The 21,820-nt window shown below is 40.9% G+C and overlaps 1 protein-coding gene across 1 annotated transcript in view; it reads left to right on the plus strand.

The window, feature by feature from the left end:
• Window positions 1–21,820, plus strand: part of LOC149450807 (cyclic AMP-dependent transcription factor ATF-7-like) — a 151,561-nt gene that overhangs the window by 119,696 nt on the left and 10,045 nt on the right. The window contains exons 4-8 of the mRNA XM_089691435.1: window positions 2,599–2,695; window positions 7,847–7,968; window positions 17,738–17,857; window positions 21,263–21,417; window positions 21,660–21,759. Of these exons, the coding sequence (XP_089547561.1) occupies window positions 2,599–2,695; window positions 7,847–7,968; window positions 17,738–17,857; window positions 21,263–21,417; window positions 21,660–21,759 (594 nt within the window). The remainder of the gene's footprint in view (window positions 1–2,598; window positions 2,696–7,846; window positions 7,969–17,737; window positions 17,858–21,262; window positions 21,418–21,659; window positions 21,760–21,820) is intronic.

The following is a 21,820-nucleotide window of genomic DNA, read 5'->3' on the forward strand; positions in this document are numbered from 1 at the left end:
CTGACCAATTATAATCGACTGTGAAACGCAACCAAAACACTCAATAACACCATGGATGCCTTAATGCACGGTAAGGCTGTTGTAGTATTCAACTCCTGTGTGAAAGAGCCCTAAAGTAACAGTTGAAGAGAGAAGAGAAGGGGCTGATTAGGCTAAACTATGGACTAATTATGGATTAACCACTTGTCTACTGTATTTTTTGCATGCATGTTAAAATCTGCATTTCTTTGCTAGAAATTAATTTGAACCCCCTAACAAATATATACTTTCTGAAAGCAGAGAATGAAATGGTGCTCAGGGCAGCACAATGACTAAATGCTTAGCACTTCCGCCTGGCAGCACTAGGGTTGTTGGTTTGAATCCCAACCATGGCACCACCTGCCTAGAGTTTGCATGTTCTCCCTGTGCCTGTGTGAGTTTCCTCCGGGTACTCCGGTTTCCTCCCACACTCCAAAGACATGCTGGTAGGTTAATTGGATCCTGTCTAAATTGGCCCTAGTGCGTGTATGTATGAATGTAAGTTAGGGACCTTAGATTGTACGCCCCTTGAGGGTTAGGGACTGATGTAAATGTACAATATGTATACGTAAAGCACTGCATGAATTGATGGCGCTACATAAGTACCTGTAATAAATAAATACATAAATAGAGCCATCACTTTTACTTTAAAGACCACCACCAGCTTTAAAATAAAATCCATGCCAAGCTCATGACTTCTGTAGAAGCCGTAGGCTTGCATTTCCCCCCTGAATATCAGGACATTTATAAATGTACCTTGGTAGACAAAGGATTATAGAGAAACATTTTATTTTAAAAACCTTTTTCACTTGGCAGATTGTATTAACTGATATCATCTGCAGATTGAAGCTCATCCATTTGATCTGCATGTGAATGAACCCGAGTAGGTCCAAAAGTAACAAGCCTACTTGGCATTGCATTTTCACTACCCCCCCCCCCCCCCCCCTATTTTTGATAGCAGTGGCTGCTAGAGCTGCTGTATTCACACAGCAACAAGTGGTTTTGATTAATTGGAGGGGGGGGGGGGAGTGGGGTGGGCAACACAGCAGAAGGTCAGCGGATACTGTACACGTATGGTATACAGTGCAGCGCTAAAAAAAATATATAATATTGTGAAACAGTCAAGTGCAACCTATAAGGTGAAAATCAATAAAGTCCATATATAAAACAATAAATCGTGTCCTTGGGACTACAAGACACAGCAATCATGGTGAAGGATAAACTGTGAAATGATCCAGTGAGGGAATCCACCACCTCTGCCGGATGTAATCTCACCTGAAAGCTACTGGTAAATAGCATTTAATATCACATCAGAGAATGGAAAACATCCAGAAGCCTCTAGCATGGACTGCTCTGCCACAGGCAAACTGAAGATGGGCCCTCTCCTAGGAAAGTAGCTCATCACAGGAGCTCAGAAATAGTATATAGTGTAGTACTTTATTGCAGAAATCAGTAAAACAATCCACGTGGAATAAAGGATAAGATAAAATATGAGCACCAAGATGGCCAACGGTCTGACCTTCAGCACTGGCGGCGTGATGTCAGCAAGTGTGGAGCCACATCTCGGTACTCATATTTTATCCTATCCTTCTTTATTCCACGTAGATTGTTTTACTGATTTCTGCAATAAAGTACTACACTATACACTATTTCTGGGCTCCTGTGGTGAGCAATTTCCTAGGAGAGGGCCCATCTTCAGTTTGCCTGTGGCGGAGCAGTCCATGCTAGAGGCTTCTGGATGTTTTCCATTCTCTGATGTGATATTACATGCTGTTAACGAGTAGCGTTACCAGTGGTGGGTTTACATCTGGAAGAGGTGGTGGATTCCCTCACTGGATCATTTCACAGTTTATCCTTCACTGTGATTGCTGTGCCTTGTAGTCCCACGGACACTATTTATTATTTTATATATGGACTTTGATTTTCACCTTATATGTTGCACTTGACCTTCACATTATATTAATTTATTTAGCACTGCACTTTATACCATATTTTTATAAGGAGTTGTTACCTTTACCTTTTGTGCTAGCTGCTTCATATTGATTTCTAGTGCTCGCCTATATACTATATTTTACATTGGATACTGTACACGGTCTGTGTACTACAACATTTTTTGCAATGTTCTTGGTGAATTTTTCCCAGTAGAGATGACAATGGATTTTTGAACCAATTCACAATTATGTGGTGATGTTTCTATTGCAGTTCCAACTAGGTTCATTTTTTTTCCAATATCATCTGAACACGTCAGTTCATGCTGATGTAAGCGGAAATATTGCTGGTGTTTTATGATAAGCCTGTTTTTGCATATGTGTAGTTTCTCATCTGTATTACTAGCAGTATCTATAAATTATGATATTTTACAAACTTGAATATACCACCAATGCCCACTGGATTCTCAGTAAGATTCCTGCCACCAGCTTTAGACTGTGGCTGCATCCACTTCATGTAACACACTTGTCTGCTTTATAAAACTTGTTTTATAAAATAAAATTATTTCTTTAGTTTTCATTCTAAAAATGTTGGCTTTTTATACACTGCGTTAATTTCCTCAGGTTTACCAATATATTTTCTTTTATGCAGCGTTTCACAAATGAAGACCATTTGGCTGTACACAAACACAAGCATGAGATGACTCTAAAGTTTGGGCCTGCTAGGACAGACTCTGTCATCATCCAAGGTAAATGCAATGTTCCTTCCAGGATTAGTAAATGATATATGTGCAATGTTTTTCATCTAACTGGCAAATTATAATTTTTAAACAAAAAAAGCAGTTACCTACAGGGCCCTTTACAGGTCCAGAGCCAGTGTCTGCCTTGTTCAGGGCCCAGTCTCTGAAGACCCCTGGGGGGGTATGCCCACTGTGGAAAGGGTGAAGCCAGGAAGTGGTTAATTCTCGCTACTGGATGGAAGCCCTTTAAACATTCAGTCCCAGGGTGCCCATTACTTTTCTTCCCCCCCCCCCCCCCACACTTCCTGTGGCACATTGTTTTGCAGGCCAGGATGGTTGGGACTAACAGTGGTTGGCACCATTTGGTATCCCTCCGGAGGACACCTGTCGTGGTGTTGTTGCTCCAGGTGCTTCTTGTTTGTGGTGCTATACTGTACCTGCGTTAACAAGGCACTACTACGCTTGTGTGGCCTCGCTTTGAAGGAGGCCTCTTTCTCTTTCCATGCAGCATTATAAGTGGAAAGGAAAAGGGGTCAAATGGGCTAAATAACACAGGCTCAGCCTTTGGCTCTACTTAGGGTTGTAGTACATTGGTTCAGGGCTCTGGTACCCTCTGCTTTGATGGTTGGCCCATTATGACTCCCTGCCTTCCTATGGTTTTTTAGCCATACCTGACTCATCCTTTCTATCTAGAGAGGAGTTTTATGTCACAGTGCATTATTAAGGCTTTAGACTATAGCGGTCATAGCCATGCCTCTTTTACCTCCCCTCTGGTCAAAGTCTTTGACTTTTGCCTTAGAGCCAGACTCAGTTCCTGAGGAGGGGGCATCTGCTGAGGAATAATCCTTACCCTTTAAGACATCTGATTAGGATGATACACTTCCTGCCAAAATCTCTCCAATACTTAAGGTGACTATTGCTACACTGACTAAGTTTTTTTTTTTTTTTGTTTTTTTGTTTTTTTAGCATTAGAGCATCCTAAGTCTGCTTGCTCTATGGTACCTAGTATGGGGTCCCTAAAATCCCCTACACCAGCTAAGACCTTTCACATGCTGTTTGACCCTGTCCTATATGTCTAGCCTCACCTGGGGAACATTTTTTTTCTCCTTCAAAATATTTCACTCAACAATATCCCATTGAGGAATATTTCCTTCGGAAGTTGGCTATTCCTGTGGTAGGTCCCAGCATTTCCTACCATAACAAGGACCCCTCAGAAGATAATCCCCAGTTCAAAGATCTGGTTAATAAGGCTATCTTTGCCATGGCAGGCCCCATCATGCATCCTGGCAATATTGTCAGACCATTGTTATCTGGACTAAGCGTATGGCCTGGAATCCTGATCTCTCTTTGCTTTCTGCAGTATGCTGCCGCATGAATGGCTTGGCCAACACACTACGAAAGATATGTAGAACTAACCTCTTTGTACACATGCAAAGAATCCTCTGGCTTAAAACTGGTCAGCCTTGAGCATTTAAACTCTGAAGGCGAACATCTGTTTGGTCTCTCCTTGAATACATCCAGGAGATTGGGGGGGGGGAAGAGTTTTTTGTTTTGCCCAGAGGAAAAAGGTTTGTGCCTCCTAGACTTAGAGTTTCTATTGTCCTTCCCAATCTAAGTAGCTAATTTGGAACCTGCTTTCGCAAGACGGGATGGTCTCTACACACTGATGGGATGCCTTCTGGTTCCATAATGTCTCTGGCACTTGGCTCCATGGTATTGTTTCCTGGGGCTACAAACAGTAGCTTTGCACTCTACCTCCTGTGGGCTTCATGTTCTCCAACTTCTTTCTTTCCCTGTCGTGGCAGACTGGTCTGCTTTTGGCAGTCCAGCAGCTTTTGATCAAAGGGGCGATTATCCCATACCTGTAGGTAAAAGTTTTCAAGGTTTCTATTCAAACCTCTTTTACAGCAAAACAGAATGGAGGAATTGGGTCCAGTCTGGATTTGAAAACTCAACCTGCTCCTATTGGTTCAGAATTTTATTTCAGTGCTTCTGAAGGTTCCCACCACGATCTCCCTGCCTCTCACTCCAACATTGCTAGGTGGATCAGACACGTTATTAAGGCCTCTAGTATGAAGGATTGGTTTCCTCCCTTCCCTGTTATAGTACATTCTACTAGATCTGTAAGTGCTTCATGGGCTGTTCATTGTCAGACATTTGTTTCTTAGATTTGCAAGGCTGCCACCTGGGCTTCTGTTCACACATTTTTAAAGTTCTACCAGTTGGATGTTCACACCTCCTCTGATGCCAGTTTTGGAAGTAAGGTGTTTTCAGCTGAGCAAAGGAAATCAAAATTTCTTATTTTATTCTGATCTTAATCTTACATTGCACTACCAATTTGTGTATTTTTTCAGTATGTAATTTTAAATATATGAATTGTCATTGCTACGCATTTTTCATACATATGCCCGTTGTGTGCATTCAAGTGCTTCTGCAGTACCCTCTACTTGTATCATATTCACGGAAGCCTATGGTAAGTCTTCAGCACTCAGGAAGGAGACTGGCCAACCTGTCATTCTGAATAGTGGGTGTTGAGTGAAATCTTTCCTAAATTATGATCAAGGGCTTGCTGCAACTTTTGCTTCATCACTGACTGTTGGTTGTGCTAATTGTTGCTTGTTAGGCCCTACACTGCCAGATTGCTTCAAATAATGGTCTATTAAATGTAAGTAAGAGCGTCGCCCTTCCAGTCTCAACCTCTGTCACTCAGAACAGTTGCAAGTTAAAGTGGTTGTAAAGGCGTGTCATTTTGTTTTACCTTTTATTCCTTCCCTGTATTTAAACCACTTGTTGACCACAGATAGCCGAATGACAGTTTCACCGTGGCCAGTCAGTTCTGGGAGGTCGTCAGTGCCCATCAGTGCTGCATATCAGTGCAGCCTCATCAACACACATCAGTGAAGGAGAACTATTACCTGTTTTCAAAATTTTATAATAGAAACAAACTTTTTATTTCAAAATGTTTGCTCTTTTTTTGTTAATAGCACAAAAAATAAAACACAGCGACAAGCACATACCACCAAAAGAAATCTCTTTTTGTGTGAAAAAAATGATAAAAGTTTCATCTGGGTGCAGTGTTGTATGACCGCGCAATTGTCATTCAAAGTGCGACAGCACTGAAAGCTGAAAATTGGCCTGGGCAGAAAGTGGGTATAAGTGCCCGGTAGGCAAATTGTTAATATGCAACTTCACTGCATCTGAGCACTATAAACCAAAAAATGCTATTTAATTCATTTTTAATATTTAAAGCAAACTCCCCTATCCATTTATGTCTCCATACTTTGTTTTGCTGAGAAATCACTGTGGAAAACACCCTTTAGCATTTTTGGCCATGGTCATCTTGAGTAAGGGCAGATGATTCAGGCAGCATTTACTTCCTGAAATCCATCTGCCCTTAGCTCAGGCATGCAGGTAAGAGGGTTTGCTTAGCTGGGAAGGCTGCTCCTCTTTTCCTGAAGACTCATGGGATGTATGGCATAATTTGCCTACACATGGAAACCAGGAACAGGCATGCACGATTTATATTCCCCAACGCCTGGGAAATGCAGTTCCACAGTTCCAGGTACCGGGCAGGTGTTTTTGTTTTTTTTTATACATTAGCCCTGCTGCAGGCAGGCAGGTGGTCTCATTGATGACTTCAATGCAAAACTGTCCCATTGACAACAGGACGTGGTTTTGCATTGAAGTCAGTGGCGTCCCATGCAAAACCACCTCCCATTGACTTCAATGCAAAAACGCCTCCCATTGACTTCACTACAAAAACCGCCTCCTATTGACTTCAATGCAAAATCGCCTGTCAATAGCAATACTATGTGAACACTTCTCTCCGCATGCCACTCTATCACTTGCAAGTCTAGTCAAGTGGATCTCATCTGTGTGAACCACCTCAATAGGAACACGTAATATCTAGCCTGTGATGCGAATATGTGAGTTTGAAAACACAGCCAGATTCTTAGAATGTGTGGACCAGGGCAGTTCCATTCACACCTGGGCGTTTTGGGATCATAGCAGAATGGGTGCAATTCGGTACGCAGTACGGTTCTGCCACGCGCCACCCTCCTTCTCCTTTTTGGGAAAGAAGCTTCACGCTATACTGATTGCCAAGCAGTAAATCGCACAACAATCGCTGCAAATCACATCCAATGAAGCTTTTTGCCCAAAAGAAGTTCCTGATCCTTTATGGGCAACAAGCTTCATGTGATGTGATTTGCAGAGAAAAACCCACATCGCATTTTTTAGGTGCTATTAATACCTTGTAGTGCATTCTGAGATTGCGGGCAGAATCGCAGCGATTCTGCCACAATCTCAAAAACACCCAAATGTAAACGGGGCCTAACGTAGCAGACACCGGAGCTTGATTTGACCAGCACTAGTACTGAGCACCCAAGTGGTTTCATGTGCGAGGGTAACCTGAAGAAATTTGTGGGTTTATTTTTTTTCTCATTGGGGCTGGCGCCTTATTTACTCGCTCAACAGATGTGCTTCTGCTGAGCGTTAACAGAGCCCAGCACTCCCCTTTCCTGATGAGCACCCAATCCTCTTTCATTATATTGCAAGGTCTTGCCCCTACCTGCTAATCCCCAGGTGAGGTGCTGGAGACAGGCAGGGAGGGGAGGAGGAGATAAACAGTGCAATGTTAAAAGCATTAAGTCGCCATTTTCTTTTGTTTTTAAAAGCCCCAGACATTCCTAAAAGCACCTCAGATTAAAATACAGTTTTGGTTAAAATTATTTATTATCAGGATAAGTAGATTGTCATGAGGGACACGTAGATTGGGACCCCAATTTAGTCCCTTGGACAAGTAGTTTTTTAATAAATTTCCACACCCCTCCAGGAAGTTACTGAACAATTGTTTAAAAAAAAAAAAAAAAGTTTAAAACCGGTAAATATGAAATACTTTTCCTATCTATTTACTAATGCTACTAGCATAAGAATTTTAAAAAGTTCAGTGTTGATTGAGAGAGTGAAGTTCCACTTTAAGGTAAGAAATGTCCAAGCCTTTGTATCGTAATACCATGTGTGTGACCATGCCATTTCACAGTGTAGGTAAATATAAAATGCTTGTTTAAAAAAAAAAAAATAATAAATTTTAGCCTTTGCAACGACTTTTTGTGTTTTATCCACTGTATAGTCACCATATCTCTTCTTTCTTTTTTTTAGATCAAACCCCAACCCCGACCCGTTTTCTAAAGAACTGTGAGGAAGTGGGTCTGTTTAATGAACTAGCTAGCTCTTTTGAACATGAGTTCAAGAAGGGGACAGAAGATGAAGATGACAAAAAGGTGAGCTAGTGCTATAGGTTGGGAACTAAATTTTAGTTTATAGTCTGTGAGTAAAGCTGGCTTCAGGTGGATTGAAATTTGGCTGGTTTAGCTGGTCCTCCTGAACCAGTCCAATTTCATTCTGTGTGTTGCTGTCCCTGTTCGACAAAAATCGATCACTAGCGGATAGGATAAGCTGGAAAACTTTTATTGAACAGTAGCTGCATCTGGTTGGTGTATTCCCCGGGAAGGGGGGGCAGGGGCGCATTTATGTTTCTGTGAATGGAAGAATTTTGTATTTTTTTTTTCAGCTCGCTGGCCAGCTTAACAGTGTTGTGCATATGGCATGTAATATATGTACACAAAGCATGCTATATAATGTAATCAAGAGGGACTTGGTTTTGTTTGTTTCAGGAGAAAATGAATTTTATTGCATCACTATGGCTGTATCAGGTAATATTTATTGCGCTTTGTAGTTTAATGTATACAGGAGCTCCTTACAGTGACACTGTAACCTTGCTTATTCAGAACAAAGAGAGCATATCTTTGTAAAGCCCCCCCCCATCTCTGATACTTAACCTTGACAGCACCTGAGGATTCTTCCTTCATTGCTATTGCCAATATGGGAGAAGTCACATGCTGTAACATGATAGGAGATCACATGCTTCCCCGTACCTGGAAGCACTGGGTACTTGACTCGGAGACAGGAGTGGTAAGGGAGGGCTGGTAAGTTGAGTATAAAGTGGTCAGGGTAGAGGGACCGTTTCTAACGGTGAGGGGATGGCACTTAACTTGTTACACTGTAAATATGGTAACATACTACTAAGTGGAGTTAGCCTGTAACTATCAAATAAGAGTTAGTTCTGTTTAAGCTGTCCTTTTCCTCCGCAATAAAAGCAGATTTTTAAAATGTCTCCTTTTTCTAGAGGATATTGTCCACAATAGTAGTGGCATGATAAAGTATTACACATACTGTATATAATTATAGGCAAATACATAGTACATGGCACTGAGCCTTGGCACTAAGGTGTCCGTTTATGAACCAGCAGTAAATGACCGCTGCTCAGTTCTCCGGCATTCTCGGAGAACACAGTTCTCCTGTGAATGCCTTTTATGAAGCGGTGTAGATCAGTTCTCCGAACGAAGGGAGAACGATCTACAAACACTGGAAAACGGCTGCTTTTACTATAATCTCGCGAGATTACAGTAAGAGATCAGTTTACTAAGCAGAGGTAAATTATCTCTGCTTAGTTTGCGGTTCCTCCGATTCTCCAGCTCTGGGCTTCAGAATCTGGAGGGAGAACACAGATCTCCAGTGAAGGGCTGACATCACTTCTCGCTGATCTCCTGAGTGTCATAAACTGTAAGGGACCAGAGAGTAGCTGCGATCCTCTGAATCGCAGCTATTCTTTGTGTCATAAATGGACACCTAAATGAACATATACTGCAGGGGTGTGCAAACGTTCGAAACAAAGGGCCTGTTTACTGCCCTTCAAACTTTAGGGGGGGCTGGACTTTGGCCGGTGGGAATACAAAATGCCCTGTAGGAGTAAATATTGCCATAGGCTTGGTCGTCCGTGGGAGTAAAAAAATGACTTCATTGGTGTCAGTAGGAGAATTAGTTCCCCATCTCTGGTGTCAGTGGGAGGAATAGTACCCAATTGTTGGAGTCAGTGGGAGGAATAGTGCTCCCTCTTTTGGTGTCAGTGGAATGAATAGTTCCTTGTTTCAGTGGAAGGAATGGTTCACCAAGGGCCAAATAAAGGCAATCAAGGGGCCATATCTGGCCTGTGGGCCGCAGTTTAGAGGCCACTGATATACTTTGTCTTGTACCTTTAAACTGTTTGTCACTTCTACACAGCAGTGTAAATTCATGTTGGGTTGAATAATAAGTATATGCTATACATCAGGGGCAGACTGACCATTTGGAAACTCAGGCGCTGCCCGAGGGTCCGGGGTCAGTAGAAGCCCCATGAGATGCCCCTGGTACCTTTCTCATAGGCTTTTTTGAGTTTGGGCAAGGACGCAGGGGCCCCATGAGTTGTCAGTCCGCCCCTGCTATACATATACATGCTTATTATACACTTCATGACTGCCAAGAGAAAATGTAAATCGTGAAAAAACTCAATCACAAATTCACAGTGAGCAATAGAGACACTTTTTGTCTTATCTTATGCATTACCCTTTGTAAGCTGTCAGGCATAGCTGGATCATTCACAGGGTGGAGCTTAGGGCTTAGTGAATGCCCAAGGGTTCCAGCTGCAACCTTCATTCTTCTGCTGTAAACCAGAGAGATAGGACATTTTGGTCAAAACTGCACGTGCTTGTTTTGAGGAAATGAGTAGAATATACAATAGAGAAGAAATGAGAAGTAAAGTGAATCAAGGATATGAGTGGAAAATGGAGGACAAGGGGGATAGGGTAAAAAAATGGGGCAGGGTAGCTACCGAGATGAAGTAGCCTCCACTCCCAGTCTGGAGCTGATAATGCTGCAAGAGGTCACTAAATCAATCGGAGCTCATGTATATGAACTAGATACTCCAAATAGATATTTTGTTCAAATGTGTTATGTAACAAAGCTGTCAGTTCCTTCATGCATTGCGAGTGATTTCAGATTCTTAATGAAGAGAAGTTAAAGTGGTTCTAAAGACAGAAGGTTTCTTACCTTAAACCATTCTGTGCCCTCCCTTATACTTATCTGAGCCCTATCTCATCCAGCAATGTGCACGAGAGCAGAGGCTCTCTCGATTCTCCCTTCTCATTGGCTCAGACACAGCAGCAGGAGCCATTGGTTCCCTCTGCTGTCAATCACAGCCAACAAGAAGTTGGCAGGGGTGAGTTGAACTGTTTGTGTCTTATGGACATTGAGCTAGCTCGGGAGCTAGCACACACGAGTGCCTCCATATCAAGTGGCTTGCTATGGGGGCACTCGGCAGGGGGGAAGAGCTAAGGGCCGGGGACCTGAGAAGAGGAGGATCGGGGCTGCTCTGTGCAAAATCATTGCACAGTGCAGGTAGGTATAACATGTTTGTCATTTTTAGAAAATAGAAAAAAAATGTTCCTTTACAATCACTGTAAGGTCAGACCTCCAGTGTCTAGATATCACAATTCTGGCTGCCAGTAATAAGAAGCACAAAAGACCATTTTTGGCACTAGATATTGAGGCTAGGAGTAGGGACAGGAGTGTGTCCTCAGAATGCTAGGGCTTATCACTTGTTAATGTATTTCAATTTTTTGTGCCAGAAGTGTGAGATCCAAGGGCAGGGCCACCAAACATGTAACATGGTCCCTCGCTCCTTCTGTCTTTTTTTTTTTTTTTTTTATGAGTTCTCTGAAGCCGTTGTTCTTAACCTTAGTGAGACCAGGGCCTGGTAAATTGTTCCAAAACCTTTCATGCCCCAACAGGAAAAAATAAAGTTTATACTACTACAGTATTGGAATGCATAATATGTATTTAAAATATGTTAACTCTTCACTTACGTAAGGCGTACGGGGGTTTTACACATAGTGTTGGTATCTTTCACAAGGCAACTGTCAGCTTTCTCTGACCCCAAGAAGTGAGAGCCATGATCTGTGTTTCTTTAGCCGCCCCCTTGTACATGCACATTCAAGCGTAAACACTTCGATTAGAAGCGCCTATGCTTGAGTGCTACAAATGTTATATATCACTGTGTATACCAGAGTAATAGCAATAATTCTAGGGACGTTATTCATGGTTAACTCTAAATTGATTACCTGTAGTGACTTTTAAAATGTGTCCTATGGAAAATGTAGGGTACCAAAGTTCATTCATTTTGCAGGCCTGCACAGTTTAAATCTTGCCATGTTGGGTAAAAAGTGCATCCAGCAGCGATCACTGCAGGAAATCTTGGGCTGAGCAAAGTGCGATTATTTTAGTAAATATAAACTGCTAAATACCTTTTCTCTTCAGCAGTCTTGTGACTTCTATCCATGTCCAACAGAGCACACGTTAAAGCAGAACTGTCTGGACTTAGTAACACTTTAAAGCAAGATTAAACCCAAAAACAAACATTTATTAAATTCCAGTTTACCAGTATGAGGAAAAATTAGCTGAACTAAATTTTTCCTCTCTTGAGGAGATTAAGGGGGGGATATGATCAACATGTATAAATTAGTGGTGCACCGAAATGAAAATATTTGTACCGTAAATGGAAATTCAAAATGCACTTGGCAGAAAACCGAAACCAAAATGCGCAGTTTTTAAAAATGAATACATATTTTTTAGAAAAAAATAAACTTTGAATAAAAAACAAAAATAATTAGTGACAGGTCCTCTTTATGGAGAGATGTGGGGTCAATAAGACCCCACATCTCTCCTCTGCAATGTAAAGCATTAGATCAAAAAAAGAATTGATCTAGTGCTTTTAAAAAAAAAATTGGCCAGAACCGGAAGTGACATCGCTCCAGTCCTCCAAGGGCATAGAGATGAGTGGAGGCCATCTTTCCTTTACTAATCTCTATGCCTAGCATCGGGATCGTTGGATGGTTTCTCAGGTAAGGCTGAGAACTACCGAGCTGCGGCCGGTGGCATCAGCGGCGGGTGGCGGCGAGGAGTTGGGGTTTTTTTGGCACCTGTACCGGTGCTTTTTTTCCTTACCAGCCGAAAGGGGTGTTTTCTGGTCCGAAATTTCGGTACATCCCTAGTATAAATACATATTTGCTTGTGACAAAAACTCCCCCTGGGATTGGGATTTTTAAGGCTATAAAAGAACAAGGTTTTTCTTTAAAAAAAAAAAAAACACACAATTAAAAAACTTTTATTTCATGATATTAAAAGAGAACACAACAATATCCACATATCAATTGTTACAAAAAACTGATGGTACAACATTGTATTATACAAGCAGAGACTCTGGACCGCGTAACCATGCGTTTTGGAGGCACAGCTCCTTCTTCAGGGTTAACTCTGCATACAATATGATAAGATCTGTAGCAAAATTAAGAATATATATTTTTTACATTGTGCAAAGGAAAAAGGAAGAAAGAAGAAAACCCTATTTCTCCCATACATTGGTATGGAAGAAATAGGGTTTTCTTCTTTCTTCCTTTTTTCCTTTGCACAATGTAAAAAATATATATATATATATATATATATATATATATATATATATATATATATATATTATATAATCTAACATGTTATACTCACAGCACCATCGGAGTAAGAGAGGGTCATCGGAACCAATGGGGCCATATATCACCATATCCCATACCTCTCCTTTTTTGGGTAGGGGGATGAAAATTCCCCCAAAAACCCAGAAAGTCACCCACCAGCAGACTCTGGGATTGCCTAAGGACCAGCAAAGGAATAAGAAAACAATTGGAAAAAAAAATCATGAGGTCTTTGTTTATAATTAGTTCCTAATTATGTCCAAAAATATACACCTACCTAGTAGATGAAAAATAGAAGGAAAGAAAAGACTAAAAAGGAGGCCTTAAGACACCCAGATGCAACGAGATAGAAGGTCATGAAATCTGCACTTGAGTAAATCGTCCTTGCTGTTTATCCCCCACACTAGGGTCTGTGGATAAATACAATTCCATAAAAGATACAAGTAACCAAACATTGTGAGGATCCAGGAGTCCAATGATTAATGCCTTATTAACACCATGTTTCTAATACTGATTCCCCCAGTAAGTATATGCAACGCTAGGGAGCCAGTAAGGCATCTATGCACAACTAGGAATATCAAACAAAAATGGTCTAAGAGATCCCCCAAATGAAGGAGGGAAATAAATTTTATGTCTATCTTAATGTTCATTTACCTCAGCAATATTCTTGTCAAGGAGACAGGCAATGGTGGAAGAGAGAATGAGTAAGAAGTCTGGTTTATATGGGAATCTAGGAGGCTGAATGCCTCGCACTTGTAATCCATCAGGTGCAGCAAATAAGAAAATTTAAGTGTGTCCTAGAGCAAAGCTAAATTGTTGACAACAAAATCCTAATTAACAAGAATTCAACTACAGGTGAGTCTAATTTATTAAACAGGTGTTCAGCAGACAGTTGATTATAAAAGGGCCTTAATTAACAAAGAAATCCCCTTCCCATTTCATGCTGTCAGCAGTGGCACCACATGGAAGAGAAATGTCACAAGCCCTCAGAAAATAATTTCTTTACACAAGAAAGGTGAAAGCTACAAGAAGATCAGCAAAGCTTTACTTATCAGTCAGAATACTGTAGCAAAATTGTTACAAAACTGTAACAAAGATGGAATTGGAACCATCTTACAGAGACTACAAGGCCGTCTATGAAAGATAACACCTCAACAGGAACGTCTTCTGTTCAGAAGGGTTGAACTGCTATGCAAGTTCACTTCAGTTAGCTAAAGAAGTAGAAAGCCAAACTGGGGAGATTGTTTCCTGTGATACAATACGCTTACACTGCAGAGGAATATCATGCATGGGTGTTGTCCACGAAGAAAGCCTCTCCTAAAGCCCTTGCACAAAAAAGCCTGCCTAGAATTTGCCAGAGCTTATGCTGAAATAGAAGAAGACTACTGGGACTCTTCTGTACTCTGGAGTGATGAGACCAAGATGAATGTTTTCGGATCTGATGGCGTCAAAACTGTATGGTATCTCAAAGGTGAGGAGTACAAGAAAAATGCATGGTGCCAACAGTGAAACATGGTGGTGGCAGTGTCCTTCTATGGGGCTGCATGAGTGCTGCTGGTGTCAAGGAGTTGCATTTCATTGATGGTATCATGAATTCACAGATGTACTGCTCTATATTGAAAGAGAAGATACTACCATCACTCCATGCTGTTGGTTGTCATGCACTTTTCCAACATGACAATGATCCGAAACACACATCTAAGGCCACTGTTGCATTTCTGAAGAACGGTGAAAGTGATTCAGTGTCCAAGTATGTCTCCTGATCTGAAACCAATCGAACACCAACGAATTCTGAAGAGACACGTTGATCATCACTCCCCATCCAGTACCCAGGCTCTAAAAGAGGTCGTGAATGGAAAAAGATAGATGTTGCAGTATGTCGCCAACTTGTTCATTTCATGTTCAGAAGAATTGTAGACTTCATGCCTAGAAGTGCTCTCCTTACCAATCATAGAGGTCATACAAAATACTAGATGTATAAGTTTTTGTTGTGGGGTGTATTCATTTTTGCATCAACTAATTTGAGTAAAACTGAAGATTTTATAATCTAAGTTATATTATTAAACTTACAAATGTTCTATAAAACTCAGTTTTGGCAAACTTTTGGAAACTGTTCTTGTGTTCGTTGAGATATTGATTAAAATCTTACTTTTCAAAAGGGGTGTACTCATTTATGCTGAGCACTCTTAACTGGATACTAATATTTATAGGTAAAGTTGATCCAGGGATTATCCAATTGCCTCTTTAGGGATCAGAAAGGAATTTTTTTCTACTGCTGGAACAAATTTGAATCTTGCTTTATTTGGGTTTTGTTTAGTTTTTTTGTTTTCCTCTGGATTAACCGTGGGTATAGGATTGTATATAATTTTTTTCCCCCTTCTATTGGTGGAACTGGATGGACTTGTTTTCAACCAGACTATCTAATAGGTGCAAGTTATTCTCCGCTGTCAAGCATGCAGTACAGCCTACAGAGAGAAGGTAATGGTCGCCTTAGACTATGAAAGGATACAGCTCAGTGGGCAGGAGTTGTTCTCGAAAGTAAAATTGTTGCCACCAGCCTTAGCCTGCTTTCACACTCAGGAGTTTTTGAAGTGCTTTTGCATTTAAAAATAAAGCGCAAGAAAAGCTGAAGAAAAATACTTTTCTGTGTATTCCTTCACACTGGTCTATTACATTTCCGTTGCGGTGTAAAAAATCCTGCTTGCTGCATTTTTGGGGCTTATGTAGTTAAAAAAAAAACACACACCACTCCATTGAATTGCATTAAAAACGCTGCAACAACACACCTGTGTTGCGTTTTTGATGCACTAAGTCACTCCCTGTGAAAAACACACTGCAATCGCTGTAAAATTGTGGCAAAAATGCATAGTGTTTTTACCACGTCTTTTCTAGGATCAGTGTGAAAGTGCCGTTAGCCTTCCAGGAAAGCAACAGCCGAGCAGCAGGCCACAGCTTGGTGAAAACCATTGCCATAAGGGACTTCGATAGCAATAAAAATGACCTTTCCCTACTCTAATCAATACAAATAAACTGTTTTGGTTAGTGTTTGGCTTTAAGATTAAATCAAACCAAATACTGGAGCAAGGGCCCTAGGGTGGTAAACACTCTGGATGATGCTGATAAAAGGAAGTGTGTGAATGATTATAGCATTTTGTTTGATACATTGATTGAACCCTTTGCATTATATGCTTGTGTATTCACGAGGAGGATTGCATCAAGTCCAGGCAAGTAATTTGACAGAGGTCTAGGAGGTCTGTCACCTGCTGTCCATCTAGCCTCCCTTGTATATTAATGCTTCTTTCAGAAGAACATTTCTAGACAAACATGGTTATATTCTGCATCTCTTTTTTCCAAATTGCACTGGGATGTTGAAAATCTGAGAATCTGGTTGCTGTGATGAACAAAAACCTTTTTCCTTCAAATACTTAGATCCTTAACCGCTTTCCCGCTGCCGTATAGCAGAAATACTGCTACAGGGCGGCAAGGGTGTGTAAAATCACATAAATTTGCAAGTTTTTGCATTTCTGGGTAGTGGCACGTGCGAGCCCTACCCGCTCTGCCATTGCCGGCCTCACCTGTCAATCACTGGGTCCTGGCCGGAGAGACCTGTATGTAAACAATACCGATCTCTCCTCTGTCAGCTCCTGCACACTTCTTTGTATGGCTCTGCATAGCAGAGCCATACAAAGCAGTGTGCTTACAGTGTAAAGCACACAGTTAACCCTTTGATCGACCCAAATGTTATCCCCTTCCTGCACAGTCAGTGATTTTTATTAGCACTGATCACTGTAATGGTGTCACTGGGGATGTCATTGACCGTTTCCCCCCCAGTGTCAGAATGCCCGCCTTAGTCCTGCTATAAGTTGCTGATTGCCGCCATTACTAATATTTAAAAAAAAAAAAAAAATCCATTATCTATACCGCCATTTGTAGACGCTATAAATTTCACGTAAACTGGACATGTTTAATATCAAAAAGTAAAAAAAATATATATTACGTATTTTTTTTTATAGCACAAAAAATAAAAACCGCAGAGGCGATCAAATACCACCAAAAGAAAGCTCTGTTTGTGAGGGAAAAAAAGACATAAATTTCATTTGGGTGCAGCGTTGCATGACTGCGCAATTTTCAGTTAAAGTGCCACAGTGCAAAAAAATGGCCTGGTCAGGAAGGGGGGTAAATCCACTGGAGGGCAAGTGGTTAAAGATGACTCTGTTTTTTTCGCTTCATTTGCCTACAGACGTATTTGCCCACAAGATAAAATGGTAGATCGTTGCCCTTAGATGCCAATCGGAGTCCAACTTTGTTTGCTAGTGCAGACTAAAAAAGAGATACCCAATTAGCAGTTAGTGTGTGTATATATGCCCAAAATCAAGAATCAAGTATTGTAAAATCGAAAGCACTGCAGGTTAAGGTGTACAGCACTTTCTGCACTCTACTGGTAAAGTTACCGGTTGATCCTGGCATAAAACTCAGGAGAGCAACCTTTTCACAGTGATGTCAATCTAGTTTTCCATGTTTTTAAGGCCTAAACAATTTGATGTTCTAATTGAAAAATACAGTGTGTCTATGTTTATAAAAAAAAGTATGTGTTTGACATGAATGCTGACTGTATTGGAGTTGTTTTATATTCTGCTATGCTGTGTTTTGTTTATAGAGTGCAGGACCACTGGATATGTCTTTACCTTCAACTCCTGACATTAAAATCAAAGAAGAGGAGCCAGTTGAAGTGGATTCTTCCCCTCCAGACAGTCCAAGCTCATCAGCAGAGGAGAAGGTGTGGCAAATATGCCTATACTTTAAGTTTAGAAATAGGAAGCCTTCTGAATAAAGTGGAACCTCACGCTCTCAATCAACATTGACTATTTTAAATGGATAGGAGAGTATATCATGTTTACTTCATGTCCTAAACTATTTTATTTTTTTTACATTTCTTCAGTTACTTCCTGGTTTCTAGGCAAATTGTCATACATCCCAGTCCTGGGGAGGGGAGGTTTTCTCAGATAAGCACACCCTCATTCCTGCATGCTTGAGCTAAGGACAGAAGGATTCCAAGAAGTAAATGCTGCATGAATCCTCTGCCCCAACTCAAGAAGGCCATGACCAGAAATGCTGCTAGCAAAATAAAGCAAATGGGGACATGGATAGATGTTTGCTTTGAATATTGAAAATAGATGAAATAGCGTTTATAGTTTGTGATGTTTAGATGCCGTGTAGTTCCGTTTTAAATTTTCCTTTTATAGGTAATATATTCATGACCTTTATAGTAGTGGTGCACCGAAATGAAAATTCTGATGTCAATACCGAAAATTCAGAATGCATGTGACTTAAAACCAAACCAAAACCCAAATGTCTGCATATATGCGGGTGGGGAAGCTCCCATTTTTTTGTATTTTTTTCTACTTTCATGTATATATTTTTTTCTTTAAACTTATGATTTTATTGCTATCACATAGGGACCAATAGTCCCCTATGGGATAGCATCTGAGTGACAGATCCTCTTTGTAGGGGGCAGTGTGTGCAAGGAGGGGACAAGAGAGGAGCAGTCTATACAGTGAGGGAGCAGTGTATACAGAGAGGTTCCCTCCCAGGCTGTCACTATATGTCATTGCAGGTTTTTACATGCAATTGCTGGCTTTTTATTTTCTTCACTAAAGCTCACAGAATTAGCTGTCACTTTCCCCGGAGTTAAAGGAAGCTTTGTTTCTTTTATCTGGGGGGAAAAAAACTAAAAGGAAACTTTGTTTCTTTTAACTCTTGGAAAGTGACAGCTGATTCTGTGAGCTATAGTGAAGAAGAAAAAAAAAAGCTGGCAATTATATTTAAAACCTGGCAGTCACTGTATACACTGCTCTGCTTCTGCCTTTCTCAGCCGCCCCCCCTCCCAATCCCACACTCAGTCTCCTGTATCGGCACCTGTATCAGCTAAATTTTTTCTATTGGCAAAATGCTGATAGAGCAATTTTCGGCCGATTTGTTTCGGTGCCTGAAATTTCAGTGCGTCCCTATTTTATAGCCATCTTCTATAGATGGATTTTCAGTAAAATGGGTTTTGTATAGCACTGTTTTGATTTCACTAAAATAGTGTATTTCCCCTTTTGCAGTCAAAATTGAAAAACCCCTACTATATGTCTGATGTGTGTTCCCATTCACACAGCTTACCTAAAAATAATCTTTTAAGAATATTTCTGCCTAGTTGTTTTTTTTTTTAAGCAGATTTATACATTAGACTCTACGGGCACCTTCTATTGCTTTGAAAGAATGTCAATGTGAAGATAATGGACAGAAGTAGGGACATTTTCTTAAAATGCATTATCATACAATGCCTTGAAATCTTTAACCTTTGCTTATGACAGATATTGTCACATCTGTTTTACAACTGATAATGAGATTGATCAGCACAACACAGGCAGGGTTAATTATGTTAAACACAGCTTTCCAGCCCTTTCCTTAACATGAAGCAATAGAGGATAGCTTGGTGGGACTTAAAAAGTAGGTAGGCTGCAAGCAGTGAAAAAAAAAAAAGTAAGCTGCAATTAGTAACCCCTTGGCGTCGGCGCCTCCCGTTGTGTGTGACACCTAGAGTCAGGACGGGGTTTAGGGTCATGTGAGTGCCATGATTGGTTGTCACAGTGATCACATGATCGGAAAGCTCCCATCTGAAAGTAGTGATTGGGAGCACGTAAGGCGCGTACTCTCAGCGCATCCTTTGTTTACATTGAGTACACAGATATGGATGCATATTTGTGTTCGCTCGGTGCTATCAGGTTAAAGTGGTTGTAAAGACTCAGGGTTTATTTACCCTCATGCATTCTGTGCATGAAGGTACAAAACCACATGTGTGCGGTTCCCCCCAACCCGCCAGAATAGCTGAGCCCCATCTCAATCCAACAATGTGAAAGAGACCTGATGCTGTCCTGGGTCTCTCCTTCCTCATTGGCTGAGACAGCAGCGGGAGCCGTTGGCTCCCACTACTGTCATTTACATCCATTGAGCAAATGAGGTGAGAGCGTGGGAGCGGTCCAAGCCATGTCTGTCTGTGAATGGACACACAGAGCAGTGGCTTAGGAGGGAGCCTGCTCGGGTGCACCCATAGCAAGCTGTTATGGAGGGAGAGGCCAGGAGCTCTAGCAAGGGACCTGAGAAGAGGAGCATTGGGGCTGCTTTGTGCAAAACCAATGCACAAAGCAGATAAGTATAGACATGTTTGTTATTTAAAAAAAAATCTAACTTTTATCATCACTTTAAATGTTTTTAATTTTTATGTTAATTTTTAAAAGTATGCTATGTAATGGGAGAATGTAACAAGTATAAAGTAGATGTCCTCCAAATTTGGCTGCAAACACAGAAAGTCACTTTTAAAGTATATGTATAGCCAACATTTTAGTTGTAGACAAAGTAAGCAAAGCTGGGGAGAATTCTCTTCACTTTCTTTCTTTGTAACACAACACAAAATCAGGCCAATTTGCCTTGTAGACAATTGTCGAAGGAAACTGTGGTCAAATGAAAGATTTTACCTCGCCTTCTGTTCTGATGCTAAATGTAAAATGTCAGATTTCTCATCATTTTCTGTCTCTGTGACTTTGGTTACCAGGACAACTAGAGAGACAGAGGTTATAAATCTATACGTACTCTTATCAGAAACTGAAAAAAAGGTTTGGCTATACATACACATTGAGTTATGAATGTATTATTTGGATTGCTGCCTGGAGTTAGCCACCCCACCAATGGAATCCTATTGTCACTGCTATGTCTGTAATGTAACATAATTATAAGCTGTGAAGCTTTTCATGGGCTGCAGAAAGTGTGTGGATCTGTCTGTGTTGATTCCCCCACTGAACAGATGTATATAAGCCTAGAGGGCCAGTTTTGTGTGGGACAGCTCTCTGCAATTTACATATTTATGCAGTGTATGGTTTATTTGTTGCTTATGAATAAGAGTACATGTTACGTGAGAAAAAAAAATGTGTGTGTATATGTATATATGTATGTGTGTGTGTATATATATATATATATATATATATATATATATATATTACACACATACATACACACAGATTTAATTGCAGACCACTGCAAGTCATTGTGGGATAATTTGTGCTTTTGGCCACACAACATAGTATTACTATGCATGATCTTCGGTAGCTTGAGTGATTATGTTTATTATGTCACTCTGGTAAAGGTGCCACCAAAGCCGCAGGTCAGCTCAACGCCCACTCCTACAATAGTTCGGCCTGGTTCTCTGCCTCTCCACCTGGGATACGATCCTTTGCACCCTACACTTCCTTCACCCACATCTGTCATCACACAAGCCCCTCCGTCCAACAGACAGCTAGGGTAAGGAAGCTGTAGTTGTGTGCATTTCACCCTATCTGCTTTTCACACACTATCCTTAATTTCTTAACCACCAGTGTGTTCATCATTCTTTTCTTCCTTATGTTCTGTTTCTCCACTCCCTTGTATTGCTCATACTAAAACAGAGTTCTGTTTCATGTCTAAGTGTCAGTCTACCTTAAATCACTGTGCTGTAAGCATCTCTATCCTTACTGCGTTATTGTAAAATTTTTCTTGTGTTTCAGTTCCCCAGGCAGTTCAGTCCCTCTTATGATGAACCTGGGTAATGGCCAGGCTGTCCCTTTCCTTCCTGGTCCACATGTACAAATGCCATCTGTAATATCGGTAAGGAGACCTTTGTCTGATTTGTTGTGGTATTAAATGCAGAGAACATTGGTTCCACTGA

Source organism: Staurois parvus, unplaced genomic scaffold (assembly GCF_062004578.1).
Source record: "Staurois parvus isolate SC_StPar_1 unplaced genomic scaffold, SC_StPar_1.0 ptg000562l, whole genome shotgun sequence".
NCBI classification, from domain to species: Eukaryota; Metazoa; Chordata; class Amphibia; order Anura; family Ranidae; genus Staurois; species Staurois parvus.